This window comes from Lycorma delicatula, chromosome 6 (genome assembly GCF_047948215.1).
Source record: "Lycorma delicatula isolate Av1 chromosome 6, ASM4794821v1, whole genome shotgun sequence".
Taxonomy (NCBI): domain Eukaryota; kingdom Metazoa; phylum Arthropoda; class Insecta; order Hemiptera; family Fulgoridae; genus Lycorma; species Lycorma delicatula.
Window position 1 is genome coordinate 104,087,539 of NC_134460.1, and position 16,715 is coordinate 104,104,253.

At 28.9% G+C, this 16,715-nt stretch overlaps 1 protein-coding gene across 1 annotated transcript in view; it reads right to left on the minus strand.

Annotated features, from left to right (window-relative positions):
* Positions 1-16,715, minus strand: part of LOC142326907 (uncharacterized) — a 42,712-nt gene that overhangs the window by 14,826 nt on the left and 11,171 nt on the right. Inside the window, exons 2-5 of the mRNA XM_075369638.1 lie at positions 12,487-12,772; positions 10,279-10,413; positions 6,898-7,021; positions 5,588-5,629 (exon numbers count right to left, since the gene is read on the minus strand). Of these exons, the coding sequence (XP_075225753.1) occupies positions 5,588-5,629; positions 6,898-7,021; positions 10,279-10,413; positions 12,487-12,772 (587 nt within the window). The remainder of the gene's footprint in view (positions 1-5,587; positions 5,630-6,897; positions 7,022-10,278; positions 10,414-12,486; positions 12,773-16,715) is intronic.

The window sequence follows — 16,715 nt, forward strand, 5'->3', positions numbered from 1 at the left end:
AATATATTGAAACTGAGTTAGTACCAGTCTTTTGTATCCTTTTTTCTTTCTTAAGCACAAGCTTGGTAATTTTTTATTATAAAGAGTGTTTTAAAGATCACTTTAACAAATTAGAAAAAACTTTTACATTAATTGATTGGTGCTTTTTATAAATCCAACAAAAATATTTTTAATGGTAATTTAATTTTGGCATCAAAATAACAGAAAATCTTTAAGAGAAACTCTAGAATACGTGTGGTTGATAGAGACAAAATCAGATGTTTAAATTCGGTTAACTAAAAAAGAAAATTCTTGAAATCTACGTGAAAGAATAACTAACTTTTGAACAGGACAAGAAGTTTGTAGAACTAATTTGTAATAAAAAGAAGCTGGCGACCTAGTGAGCATTAGCTGAGCACAAAAGACTCTGAATGAAGATGAGCACTAGTCATTTAATTGAAATGAAAAAGGTTTTTCTTACTAAGCCCACTAATCTCCTTTTTCAAACATTTTTTTTACATAAAATAGAGATTGATTGTAATCTGATAATTTTTTTTCAGAATTTTAGCTCTGATAGTTAACAAAAACCCCAGTGATGATATCTTCTGCGTCTTGAATCTGAGTGGTGGTAATATGAAGATTTAAGTTATATGAAGTGGTGGTTATATGAAGATTTACTTCTGATGTACTATACTTAATCATCTGATTTTGTCTCGGTGAAACTAAGTGTACTTTGTTTTAAAGAGTCGTTTTCTGTTATTTTGATGTGCCAAAAGCTAACAACCTGCAAGCAAACAGAAAATTCACATTAAAAATAGTTTTTTTTTTCAATTTATTTTTTGTGAAAGTAACTTGGCTGGCGTATCATTCAAGTTTCAAATTAGCTAACATATTTTTCACCTCAGATGCACATAGCTCTTTTAAATATGCAATTTATATTCATTCTTTTCTGAATTTTTCCTGATGTGTTAATATTATTGTAATAATTTACTAACACCCCCCCCCCCACCCACCTACATCTTCAGTAAAGTTAGCTTTAAAATCTTCATTGGTTCGTTAACTTTTGAAACTAACAAATATATAGTTACTGCAACTATAATGTAGGTAAGAGAGAAAATATTTTAAAACGGTTAAAGAATTATTTTATGAATAGATCCGACTGTATAAAGATTTGTGGTGATACTGTGAAAATACTGTTGTTTTTTTTTTTTTTTGTGCTTTTTAGTATTTTTAGTGTATTAATATTAAAGAGCTAGTGCTCGTAAAGTGTATTTTAGGCTATTTTTTATTTACTTCTATTTGTCTTTTTCATTAATTATATAGACGTGATTCCATAATTAAACAAACATTGAAGTAATTGTATTAAATTATTTGCTAGGGTAAATGAAGTTGTAAAGAAGGTTTGGTAAAATACTTAAAAACTAAAAAAATATACAGTCTGATTACATGAGAAAAACACAGGTAATTTAGATTTATTAATTATGGCATTCAACATTATGATTATAATTATAGAAAGCAGAACAAAAAAGTAAGGTACAGTTTTGAAGTTTCAAGAAACTTAAGTGTAATACTAAGATTTACTTCTTTCTCACTTCCAAAACTGTTCACTAATCAAAGAAATAATTTGAATTACTACAAATATATTAAAAAAAAAACAATTGTATCCATAAGATTTATGCATAAAATCAGTTGAAATTTTTGAGTATAAAAGGATTTAAAAGCTGTTATTGTTAAATAATAATTTTTTTATATACAAAAATATAAAACATTATTACACAAGAACATTTAAAAATATTTGCTACTTTGAATTGCCAGTGCAATACCACATAATGAACACACACTAGAACGTGATGAACTATTATTATATGGCAGTTAAGGATATGTAGCAGCAGCCTTACCAAATGACATCAGAAACTCGTGCAACGGTTAACCTATTGTTCCTCAATTTCAAATAGCAAGGGATAACCCTCATCATTATCTTTTACTGAACAGTTTGAATGTCACTTCATGATAACCATTTTGACCGAAAGATTTTCACTTTAAATTGGATCAATAAATTTCTATTTTGTAGAAAGAAACTGAATCATAACGTACATATTGATGGGATTTGGAATTAATATGATCATTTTTTTTATTACTAATTCATTTAATGTACTTGAAGCTTATGCATAGGAATATGAATATAAAGTTGGCTTTAAAATCTTCATTGGTTCGATAACTTTTGAAACTAACAAATATATTGTTACTGCAACTATAATGTAGGTAAGAGAGAAAATATTTTAAAACAGTTAAAGATATGTGTGTGTGTGTGTGTGTGTGTGGTGTGGTGTGTGTGTGTGTGTGTGTGCGTGTGCGCGTGTGCGTGCGTGTGTGCGCGTGTGCGTGCGTGTGTGCGTGTGTGTGCGTGCGTGTGCGTGTGTGTATTATATAAATTAATTTATATTTAATAAATCAACTCTAAGTACAGAACAATCGAAATAAGATGACTTATTCCTTACATAACAGAAGTGCTTTTGCAAATCTGATTTGCATCATCAGCTGCATACAAAACAATCAAAAACTTGTGATCCATGACAACATACTGCCCATTCACATGTGCTAGCCATTTCACTGATTTTACTTTACTAACCATATTGAAAGATCAATTACTCAATACTATTATCTAAATAGATAGTGGTACTATCTACTGCAGCCTTTATAATACTAATCATTGTATTCTGTCTGAAGGTTAATCATATTAAATTAATCCTTATGTTTATTAATAACACCTTAGTATATTACACCTTGGTACAGAGTATGGTTATTAAAAGAATTGCTTCTAAAAAATAATTATAAATGCCAGGCAAGATTATTGTTCAAATATTACAATTTATATGCTAAACCTTGCAGTATAATCCAGTCAATAAATTTTAACGAAACCTGCCTCAAATTAAATTTGACACTGAAGTATGCCAGGTTAAATATAAAAAATTACCAAACTAATAAAGGAATTTGATGAAAAATTTAGAGTAAAACAATAAATTAAATATGCATATTTAAAAAAAAGTTTAATAAATAAACTTTTACAATGCACATTTATAGTTGGTGATAGTTTTAGGTAACCTTGTATTTGATTATGCATATAATATAATCAGAGACAAGAATAAATATAATAAAATTAGTTTAATATGAAATGAAAATAGTTATATAAGAGCAATAATGACCATAATTATGATTCTAACATAAATAATAGTATAGAATTGGGTTATTTCACTTTGCAAGAAAATTTGTTAGTAGATAATTTACAAATATAAGAAATGCTTGCAAAATCAAGTTCTTTTCCTGATAAAATATTGATTTGGTTAATTTAATAAATATGGAACTTAATAAGGATGAATAACTTATTGCAGTTAATGTGTATAAGTTTAATCTAACAAAAAATGATAAGAAAGATATTTTAAGAATATTGTAATGGATTCTGAAGTAAATATAAATCAAGCAAACACTAATGTTACTAGTAATAGTATTCTATAAAATACCTTTTACTAATAAAATTTCCTTTATTAATAATAATAAAAGAATATAACAATATATTATAGATAATGAGTTAAAAAGAAGTAATTAATCCTGCTAAAAAATTATTGAGAATTACTAATTACTAAAATTTTTGGAATCTCTTAAATTATTTTTATTAAAAATAATTTAACATATCATACTAGATTGTACTCTTATGAACCGAGTGGACAAAAATTAACTGGTTTACCAAAGTTACACAAACAGGTTATACCTATGCGTCCTTACTAAACCACTCCTTCTTACATTACATCTAAAATAATAGATAAAATACTCAAAAGTAAAATAACATTAGAGAATAAATATAATATAAAAAATGAACTAAATAAACTAAAGGTCTTAACTGTAAATGAGAAAACTAGGATGGTTAGTTACGATATCTATAATATGTATCCTAGTATACCTATGGAAGTAACTATTAATATATTAAAGAAAAAATTAGTACAAAATCATGAAGATCCCTTATTTGTTGAAAACATAATTGTTATTATAAGGAACATATATACAAACAAAATTATTTTAGTTTTGATAAAAAATATTACACCCATGAAAGTATGCTACTGATGGGTTTTCCGTTGTCATCCATATTGTCTGAGATTTATTTACAGGAGTTTGAAGATAAAGTATATATTAAAGATATATATGGGATAGCACAACATGATATTTTAATGTGGACTAGATACGTTGATGATGTTTTTGTGGCCTATAATCCGGTGATAAATGATGAATATTTAATAATTTTGAATAAATTGATCTCATACTGTAGCGATTTGAAATTTACATTTGAAATTAATAATAGAAAAATAAATTATTTAGATGTTGGTATTGAGTTTAGTAAAAATAATCAATGTATAATAATCAGTGTATAGGAGGAAACCAACATGTAACAAAACCTCTATACATAGAACTTCAAATCACCCATGATCACATAAAATTAGTACTTACACAAATATGGTAAATAGAGCAATTAATTATATGGAAAATAACATAAACAAATGATAAAAAATAAATTTAAAAGTAACACAAATTTAATACCAATAAATAATACACAAAAAATTGACAATGTATATTTAAAATATGTATATACTGACAAAATAATCGAACACATTACAAAAGTTTATGGTAATAATAAGTTCAAACCTGCATAGCAGATGAATAACCAAATAATAAAACTCATAATGAGTAATATAAGTAATAATATACTTCTGATGTATACAATGAGTGGTTTTTATAAAATCATATGTAATCATTGTGACCGTATTTATACTGGTAAAATAACTAGATTCTTTAATAACTATAAAACTGGTTTTTTTTAATGTATCAGATCATTTGATTAAAAATAAATACACAATATCAGATATTTAGACAAACTTAAAAAATGCAATATGGATAGGAATAATAAGGGGTTTGACATTTTAGAAAGGTATTATATATATATATAAACATAAGAATATTTTAATTTTGACTTAATTTTAATTAATTGATCTTTGTAATTTTAAACCATTTTTTATATTTTATGTTTTTACCTCCTGTTGGGATTATAATTTTAAATTTAAATAAAAGATTTTAAATTTCTGTATGGTTTTAAAGTACAATAAATTTAATTTAAACATTTAATTAGTTTAAAAATATTTTTTAACATAAAATTATAAGTGAATGTTGTCATGGATCGTAAGTTTTTGTATATATATATATATATATATATATATATATATATATATAATGTATGCAGCTGATGATGTGAATCAAATTCGCAAAAGGCTTCTGCTACTTAATGAAATATGTAATCCTATTTCAATTGTTCTGTATTTAGGGTTGATATATTAAATAAATAATTTATATTAATTTGTATTGTACAGAGGAGTATGGTTATTAAAAGAATTGCTTTTAAAAAAAAAAATATATATATATATAATAATTTATATTGTATATGATAGTTTCAATTTGATGATTACGGGTCTTTATATTTGATTTGAATCAAATTAAATGGAATGAAAAGTTATCCTACACCTTTCTACAAGCTAGTATTTACATGCAATTAATTACAAGTACTCACCAGTAAACTCCTGGGCCTAAGCAGTCAAATGCTGGTGAATTCCTGCAAATAATTTCACTTGTATTAACAGATTTAATTTTCTAACCATGCAAGTTTTAAAACTATTCTATACATATTTTCAACTGGAAAAAGTAGCAGTTTTGTGGTTCACTTACCTAAACTCATTACTCAAGTGAAGTATGATGAATTTTTCTAATAAACAATAAACATGTGTTTGAATTTCAATAAGTTCATTCAGAAATGAAATTTGTCTTGGGAATTTAAAAAGACAAGTTTGTTTGGAAACAAACAAACCTAATGGGAAAATTATACCTTAAAGACAGTTTTTTCTCAATATCTCAATTTAAATTCACTCCATTGTAAAAATACAATCGATTAAAAATCAAATAAAAAATCTATTATCTTGAAATATATTGTTTGTTAATTATTTCTTATTGAGTAGGCACAAAGAATTTTTTTTCAGCAGTGACATAACCAGTATTGTAGGTCTGATAACTGTTGCCATGCCCTTTGAGAAGAATTTTACTTCTAGTACCGAGCAAGTTTTATGTTATGTAAAATAAATAATAAACTTATTGCTTTATGTTTTCTAATCGCTACCACCTCAAATATGTTTCTGGTGCACTAATGACCCAAACGCTATAGCAGTATGACTAAATATATTTATTAATGAAATAGTGTTCTTAATAATATTAATTCATACATATTTGTAGTTCTTGAAAAATATATTTCCAATTTAAAAAATACTTAGGACTTTACAAGCCACCAAAATCTAAAAAATGAAATCATTGACTTTAATGTGGAGGAAGATTTTTTCTTTCCTAATGTATTGTTTGATTTGCCTGCTGAAAGCTTATCAAACGTTAACTGGAGTTGTCATCAGGATTTATTTTATAAATATCACTACATGCAGCACAGAGTTTTAGTAAACATATTTAATTTTAATTCTTATTAAATCCAGGTTCGTTTAATTTATCTGAAGCAAAGCATTTACTTACCCAAATGATGATTAATCAGTCATTGTTTGTGTGTCAGTATTATTAACTTATAGTAATTTTAAATAAATAATTATTGTTTATTTATTCAAAATTAAACCACAGGCAGATACCAAAGTACAGTTAAATATGTTTTTTGATAAAAGATTAACTTTGTATCATTTGAAGAATGCCAAGTCTGACTGATTTAAACCTAGAACCTTTCCGAGATTAATGTTCTGCATATATTCATGTAAGCAATAATAAATAAATAAATAAATAAATAATAATAATAATAATAGTAATAAATCAGCTATAGTAGTAATAAATACATACGTCTTAGAATCCAAACATATTGATTCTGATTCTAAACGTTTTGTTACATTATTACAAGTATTTTTGCTCCATGGTGTCCAGACAGAATTAATAGTTCGAAATTTAGTGGTTATATGTTTATTTTCTTCACAAAACTGTAAGTAAAATGTATAATAGATAAAATAATTTAGAAAATCATATACCTTCTTGTGTAATTTAAGTAACATGTCTAAGTTCCTTTAATCTAAGATCAAAATTATTTGCAAGGTTGTTATTTGTGCAAGTACTAAAAGATTAGAAAATATCTTTTAAAAGCTTCAGGTTCAAATATTAGGCAAAAAAAGAAGTTTTTCCTACATTCCATACTTGTAAAAAGAAATGCTATGGTGTTGTGATATTGCAGCATATAACCACAAAAGTGGAAAACAGATTAAACATTCTAAAGAAACTAACTGGAAAGAAATTGGGTAGTATATTCTTTATAGAAATTGGTATTATGAATTAAATTCAACTTATAAAATTTACATTTATAGGTTTGAAATTTTAATATTTGGCAAATTTATCATATCTAGAATCCAAAACCATGCTTAAAAATCATTAAATTTGATTCAAAATTTATAAATACAGAGATGCACAATTACATTACTGCGTTCCTTACTATATCTCAGCTTATAGTAAAATGTGAATTTTTTGCATTTTTACTATCTTAAATTTCTCAACTCCATCTTGAGAGGGCAAATAAAATTAAGTAATTTGTGTTTTTGTGTATCTTTGAATTTGCAAAATTTGCTTCAGTCTACAAAATAAACATATCCACTAAATAAAAACAAACGCAATCAAATTAAAAATTAGTCATCTGAAACCTTCATTGTGTAAGATTAATTGTATTAATTTTTTTTTTAATTGGTCAGTCAATCAAGCAAGTAAGCAACCAATATTGTACTTTATGAACCATTTGAAATATACTGATCATCTTCAAGCAAACTTAAACACTTCAGAAGAAATATGAATTCTGGCTTTTCATACTACCTCTGGACAGAAACAGAATTCTCAAAAAACCATAAAGTAGTGTCACCCCAAGAGCTGCTAAACAGTGCTAGTATGATATCACAGTTGATGCCAGATTTGACAGTTTGTATACTTTTCCTGGCACCTAAACAAGATAAAATGGAACGAATGATAATAAACAGACTAATTAATAATATAATTGTGTATTATAGTGTTGGGAAAATTCAACTGTAATTATTTCTGTTGGTTTCTTGAGTTGGGATGACTCATATTGTAGTTCGAAGCATACCAGATTTGATCAATGTTTGTTTTAACAAGTTAATGGTGCTTCATTTTCTACATTTTTAAAGTTGTGTTCATAATATGAAGCAGTGAATATTGGGCTTGGAAACTCATTGGATAAGATGTAATGCACCCATTACAGTCAAGTATATTAGTCAACAGTATTATTCAAGAACATTATTGTCCAGTGCATTTTTCTTTTATGTATTATATATTTTTATTTTTTTCTTACGGATTTAGGTTACTGGTTAAGAATTTTGTACTGTATAAAATTAAGTAAGCATTTTTTCTGTTAAAAAAATATTTCAGATCAGTATTTTTTGATACTGTAGAATCAAATAACGTATCCATGTATGCTGGAATCTACACTAATATTATAGAGGAAAGATTTTTTTGTTTGTTTGTATTGAATAGGCTCCGAAACTACTGGACCGATTTGAAAAATTCTTTTTCCATTAGAAGCCGACATTATCCCTGATGAACATAGGCTACTTTTTACCGCGTTATTTAAGCAACAAATTTTTATTTTTTTATCTTTTTAATTCAGTAACTAGCAACTGTCCGTCGTCGTCGTGTCTCTCTTGACGCTCGCGTGCCCACCACCGCCTGCCTCTGCTCCCTCGCCACGCCCACACCTCGCTCGGCTAGCTAGGCAGCAGCATGTGACCTAAGCGTCACTGCGGTGCGGGAGGGGCGTCAATGTCACAAAATAAACGCTGCGTAGGAAGCCGACCGCGCGCATGAGCCGCGCGCGGTCGGCTTCCTACGCAGCGGTTGTGTGCGATATCGAATATTTATCATTGAAAATATTTTGAATTTTTTATAATTTTTTATCACCACTTCATATATAATTCCTGTTCAACATGTAAGCAAATAATTTAGTATTAGTTGATGTAGTATTTAGTTTTTTATCATTTCAAAATGCCCAAAAGATTAAGATCTCAACTTTCTAGAAATAGTTTACAGGCTAAGGCATTAAAAATAATTTCAGGGGTATTTCATTTAAAGATGAAAAAATTCATAAAATTATTCACAAAAGATGAAATATTCGGCAAAGTGAAATGTTACATGGCAAGTGTGGAGTGGCAGAAGCGGGGTTTACCTCACTGTCATTTGTTGTTTTGACGAAATTGATAGTGCCATAGTTGCGGAACTGCCCAACCAACAAAACGACCTAATATTGTACGATATCATGACTAAAAATATGGTGCACGGTCCATGCGGAGAGCATAACTTAACAGCACCATGTATGAAAAACGGTATCTGCACAAAAAAGTACCCTCGACGTTTCGTCAGCGATACCCAAACCGGAGAGGACGGATATCCAGTTTATCGTCGTCGTGACGCCGAAAATGGAGGCCAGAGCGCTACGCTAAATATCAGAGGAAGTACTTTCTATATAGATAATAGGTGGATTGTCTCTTATTCTCCATTATTATGTAGGATGTTTAACGCACACATAAATATCGAGTACTGCCCCTCAGTTCAAGCCATCAAATACATTTGTAAATATATCAATAAAGGATCTGACCAAGCTACTTTTAGCGTCAAAAACCCAAACGATGAAGTGGAAAACTATGTAAATGGCCGGTACATAAGTACATCCGAAGCTGTTTGGCGAATTTTATAATTTCCCATTCACGAGCGACATCCTACAGTCTTGCAGTTAGTCGTCCACTTAGAAAACGGCCAAAAGGTGTATTTTACCGCAGAAACGGCTGAACAAGTGGCCCAAAACCCTGAACGACTGCAACAAATATCTTATTTTTTTAAATGGGTCACCAACCGTGCGAAGCCGGGCCGGGCAGCTATATTCAATAAATTAAGTGATTCCGACGCGGACGAAGTCGCGGGTTTCAGCTATGTAGTCGTTAATTTTTGCGAATCAATTTTCACAATGAAGTACTATTTGTAACGAGTGAATAAATCCCACGCGGACGAAGTCGCGGGCCACGGCTAGTTGTATATAAATTAGAACAAATTTTCAAAATGTCACTGAATTAACTTCTTATGCCAGTTTTGCTATTTAAATTTATCAAAATTACTTTAAATACTAATACAGTGTTGAATATTAATGCTATATTATTTGAAAATATATATTTACCGGCTGACTCCCATGGCATTTTTCATCACATTTCACCATATGTACACCATTTAAGGTTTTTGTGTAACATGAAGCAATACCGCAAACACTACGAGGTGAACAGATTGAATTAGGAAGTGGTGCTCTATAACAGGTACCAAACCCTGTAATGACATTATATTTTCATATCTATTATAATTAGTATTGATGAATTTAATGTCTTATTGTACTATGAAAAAAATTACTTTCTAATAACAAAATTAACTAATTTTATTTATGGTGAACCATTTAATATTATTTAAGCATTATTAATGCTTATCGAGATATTTTTAGTTAGGTGTAATGGATTATTTCAGCATAAACTAAACAAAGGATATGGAATTACAGGAAATCTGAAAAACGTTTGTGGGTTATAATTTAAGAAGTAAGATGAAAAAGATTTTAAACATACCACTGGGAAACGCATTACAGAAAGAGATAAAGATTAAAGTAGATAGCATGGATGACAAAATACTTGGATGCGATCTGACAATGTAATAACTATGTCACCTCCTTATATAATTTTAGTTGAATATAACCAATGTTAATTAATATATTTAAATAAGCTGGGAATCTGAAACCTATTAATCTAATTAAATCTAAATGCTACTTAACTTGTGGGGTTACATTAGAACATTAATGTATGAACAAAAAGTTAATGCAAGAAGAGTTACTGATGAGAATTTACACCACTGTATTTACACAGAACATACTTTATATAATACAGAGTGGAATTTTATACTGACTGGGGAGTTGACATTTAATATACAGTTATGGAGGACATTTGGGTAGTTTATCTGTAATTGAAAAATAGTATTTTTTTTTTGTTTTTGTTATAACCAAAGACTTCTGTGTGAAATTATATTTTTTTCCAATTTTGTTTTAAATACAAGTTGAATGTATTAAACTCTAACTTTCACTTGATTTTTTGTTACATCCATTTACTTCAAATTTTTTATGAAGTTTAATTTATTTGTCAGTAAATTTACTAGAAGCCTAAAAATGTGCCTTATCAACTTCGGTTTAAGTTTGATTTTCTTAGAAACTCTACTGTACCAATTTTTTATTTTTCAGGTAAAAGTTAATATTTCCTCCTAATTAGTGTCCCAATATTTTTATATTGTCTTTCTGAAGTTATCTCAGTATCTTCATAATATATGAGTACTTTTATACATGTGGTGAGGGAATGAATTATAATTTTTTTTTTGAAGTTCAACAGAAATTCTGATCTAGTGAAAGTGTGAGACGTTTGGATAGGTGAGAAGATGAAGGACCTTCACCCCCAATTCCATTTTGTCACTATACAGTTGTTAGTACTGAACAAAATGATTGAAGCATGGGATCACTCAATAAAGGTTAGATGGATGTACACTGATCTTGGACCTCCAGAGGTGGCTGGACAGTAAGTCCAGGGACTGGTTGTGGTTGCTTTAAAGCATGCTTACCTGTTCACATAAGCATTGAGACCCTCTGGGAAGTGTGACTATTGCAGAAGGGAGGACATCATAAAACACAAAGTTTGAGTACAATTGGTTCTGCAGCACATTAAGCATGCCTCAAAGATTTTGGCATGCTTACACCCGCAGATAATATCATGGGTATTATGTTGCAAATCAGATGGACGTGGCACATGATGTTGAAGATGTTGGTCAGGATTGTTCGCACAAAGATGACTTAGGAGTTACTCGGGTGGAGTCTACTGATTTTTCCCTTCGATGCAGTGTTTGTATTCAAAGCAACTAAATTATATAAGAAAAAGTGTGTTTCAGGCAAGGTTGCATGGAATAGTCCTTGATGAAAATAAAATTTTTGGCCAAAGGTGGTAAATGTTAGTGTTCACATTTGGGAGAACTCTTGATTAATTGTGAATGAGTTGTCTAGAAAACTACAGGGTATTGTGATAATCATCAAACAAAACTTCAGTACTTGAAAGTATGCATTTGAGGGATTTCATGATTGCAGACCCATAAAATTATTTGCCCACAAATTTTAAGAACATTATTATGGTATGAATAGGGAGGAGAACATTTTGCACAATTATTTCTGAATGTTAATTATAAAACCATTATGCTGGATATTTTCATTTTTGAACAGCCTAAACAATATCTACTATTTTATTTTTTATAAAAATATACTTGCGTACACACACACACTCACTCTGAGTCAAGTTGTTAGATATATTTTTGAAAAATATTTACCATTAACAGGATAAAGATATTGCCCAGCAAATTCTTGGCTGCAGTTGCATGGAGCATTCCAGTGTGGCATAGATGTAATATCACATAATCGTCGATGAACACGAGCACTTGTACTTGCTGTATTTTCTATAAATTGACAGTCATCTGGTCTCTCTCTATATAAATGATTAGTACAATAATGCCAATTTTTTAATGTTGAACAAGGACACAATCCAAGGAATACTTCGGCTACATCTTCTGATTTAACTGCACTTGATTTGAAGTCTGTACGGAACTCTACAAACATCTAAATAGAGAGTTCTTAATTTTATGTTTTAAATTATTTTTATAGTAGTTATTTTAAACTTATCATCGAAGGAGTATTTTTAAAAAAATATGATGTATGACTTAAAATTAAAAAACAAATCATTGAATTTATTTGAAAAAAAGAATCAATATATGTACATTATATTTAGATCAGTAATCATTTCAATGTACTGTTTCACCAGATTATTTATTGTCTTGTGAAAATTCTTGTCAGTAATTTAAAGTATCCTTTAATGCAGTTTTTTTAGTTCATTTTCAAACATCTTGTGATGTAAGCGACTAAAATCAAACAATAAAAATCTGATGTGGATACCACATGCCTTATATGCCTATTAAATTACATATACACACATAAAATACACACGTATACACGTATTAAAAGTACGTACGAGTAAAATTTTATTTCTCTAATAACTTTTTATTGTGATTGTACAACTTCAGGGGTTGATAATTAATAAATCAATATATTTAAATTTAAAAAAAAAGGAAATTAAGTCTGATTTGAACCCATGTACCTTCTCCTTGTAAGATTCAAATATTTCATTAATTAAAATTTTATATGGCTATAATTCTGGAATCAATGAAAATAAGTACCACTTTTGATATATCATTGAAAAGCTCTCAATGAGGGCTTATTACTGCAGTTAAGAAAAAGTCCAAAATCCCATTTTTTTTTTATTTTGGGCTTTTTTGTCACTTTTGGTTCAGTCGATTGCAATCAAAAAGGGAAGTAGTATACAACTAGAAGTTACAACAGTCCTAAATCCAAAATTTCAACATTCTACAGCTAATCGTTTTTGAATCATGCGAGATACATTCCTTGTACTTCATACAAGGAAGTAAAAAAAGGTCATGTGAGGTAAGGACAATTGGGAGGGTATCAAAAGATTTTAGTTTGATTAATTTACTACGTAACCTCAAGGATTGTACATGGGAATATGATGTGAAACATTTTAACATATGAAAAATACCAAACTTGTCTTGGATTTGTACCCAGAACCTTTTCAGGGCCAGAAGCGTTAGATTATAATTTGTGAATACAATCCTGCTGGACAGTATCTTGAGCATTATTCTGAATAGCCCTTCTAAATAATTTTAGTTTCATACCGAAATTGATGTTTTTTTTTAAAGTAGACTTTCTTTACAGCAGATTCCTTTTGAATTCAAAGTTTTTTTTTGACAAAACTTCATGAATATTTGTTCCTTATTCTCAAACCAGACAATGTCATTGTTTAATTTTCTTTTATTCATATCTTAACATATGGCTGCATATTTCATAATTGTATATTCATAAGTCAAGCAAGTTTCTGTAATCGTCAAGATCAAAGTTATAGCTAAAATTTCATAGTTAGCCGAGCTCCTCATTTGAATAAAAAAAAAATGCCTAACTGAAAAGTTAGACAAAAAGTCTAACTGAAGGCACAAAAATAATGCCTTCAAGATAAAACAATTATATATCTACCCAGAACATTTAATAGATTAGAAAAACGAGTTTACTAATTTTCTTAGACCTAAAATGAATAGTAATTTGTTATTGATACACACTTACATTCATAATCAGCATTCATTTTATGTCTGCTGGATATCAGTCATAACCAGTAACCCCATCTCAAGCTTACTACATAAAGCAAGCTGTGATTTCCCACACAAAAAATGTGTAAAATATTTTTACATATTGCCAAACCCATTAAAAAGCAGTATTTAGGTTATAACTGAAATTTTCAATGTACACCTAAGGAACTAATAGTTTTGTGATTATTATTATTCTCTAGCTACTTCAGCTACTTTACATGTGTTAACTATAAGAAGAAAAATGATCACAAATTACATAGAGAAATGAATGAATGGACCTCCCAAACACTGTCTTGAAAGTGCATATTTTTAACACTTTATTTTTAATGTTCAAAATGTAAACCTCAATCGGTTAACAATTTATTATCTCTTAATAAAAGTACAATTCCTTATCAGCAGAAAGATTTTTTTTTTATTTAAGTCTATACAGTAGTTTATTTCTATGCTGTGGCTACAGTGATTGACCACAATCAATTTTTTTAGTTGTCCGTGTAATATGAAAATATTGATCTTTAGTTTTTATTAATTTATATTTCATTTTTATTACAAATTTTTTTTGTATTTTTGTTCTGCGAGTCTTCAGTATATAATAATGGACGTAACTACAAAAAAGCGTTCAAAAATTGTTTCTTTTTCTAAATCAGTATGACAACAACAATAAATAGCTTCTGAGTGTGGTGTACTAGGGACATTGAATGCTATTTTAAAACAATTTAAAAAACTGGTTCCTTTTTACCTCAAAGGAGAGGCAAATGTTGCTGTAAAAAAAAATATTCAGCATAATAACACAGTATTGGTTATTAGAGAGAAAAAGTTAACTTGATCTGTTGTGGACTTAAATTGATAATTAGCAGCCAATAGAACAGATTTATACATGACAATTGTTAAGACACAGACTGAAAAGCAGCTTTTAACACATCAATGTGTAAAAATGGTGCTTTTGCAACATTTCATCAATGTGTGTGGGGAAAAGCACATGCTAACTGGACCAAAGAAGACAAAGTGTTATTTTTCTGAAGGAAAAGGTTGAGAGACAACTTCAAAACAAATTCCCACAGACAACAGAGTGTACAAACAAGATTTGGTGCCATACCTCTGCCAAAAAAGTGGAACATTTTTTTGAAGAATGAAACAGTGTGCTGCTGTGGGCAGGCAACTACCAGACTTTTAATCCAAACTGATAATCCTTCAGCAATAATCAAAAAACTGTTAACTGTTATCAATGTGGTTAACATAAAAATATTTTCAATAAAATTGTTGAATCTAAGCCAAATCATGCATGAGAAATGATTAAGAATAAAAGATAAAATATTAATTACAAGATATTCACATATTTTACAAGTATGATTTTTTTTCTTAAGTTATTTTTTTTTAAATAACATATGTGTTTCCATTAATTTACATGCTGCAATAGTTTATTCCTTATGAGCTATTTACATTTGCTGCTTTGTCTTTTTTCAATACATAGTGGTGTCACATGACCCAGCTAATCAATGCTTGGTGATATGAACTGCTTGCTGGTTTCATATATGTTTTATAGTGTTTCTAAGGTTCAGTGTTACTACTACCAAAAAATGATAATTTTCAATTTCTTATTTAAGTATGGAATCCTTTAAACATCCTTTTAATAGGCCTCAAAAAAAGTCTTGGAAGTATTATTTAGTCAGCTATTCATCTATTAAAATTCCAAATCTCAGGGATAGGACAGAAATAATTGTCTTGCCAAATTTATTTTCACATGCGTCTCACAGTTTAGTCTGTTTATTATTCAGGTCAGTGACAGAGTGACTTAAACTTTTCATGAGATGTATGTATTTTCCAATACCTGAATACAATCTTTATCATGTGACTTTAGTTTTATGTCTTCACTTAGATGGTGAATATGGACTTCAATTTATTTACACAATTCCTGTTTTAGCATCAGCCCTTTGTATTTTTGCTTCCTCAATTCCATTAACACTCCCTCTATTCCGGTTTCTGATCTTAAGGCTTATGTACTTATAATAAATTCTCATTATTTGCACCATATTGTAATGCCTGAAAATAATTTTTATACAATGCAATCTGTACTCAATAAAAATTGCTTACATCACAATTTTTAAATTTACCTACATTCTTCGGTACTTCGATGGACTTCACACTGAAGAATTCCAGTGAACTATTAATTCTAATCTACTTAGGAATTGTCTGGCCCTATTGGTTGTCATGTCTTTTGTTTAGGTATCTGTATAACTTGTACTTTATATATGTTTCTTATTAAAAAAAATATGTATATAAAAAAATGGTATAATCCATTAAATATTGTATAATTCAACTGGATTTAGATTCATCATTAACCAGTTTGAAATAAA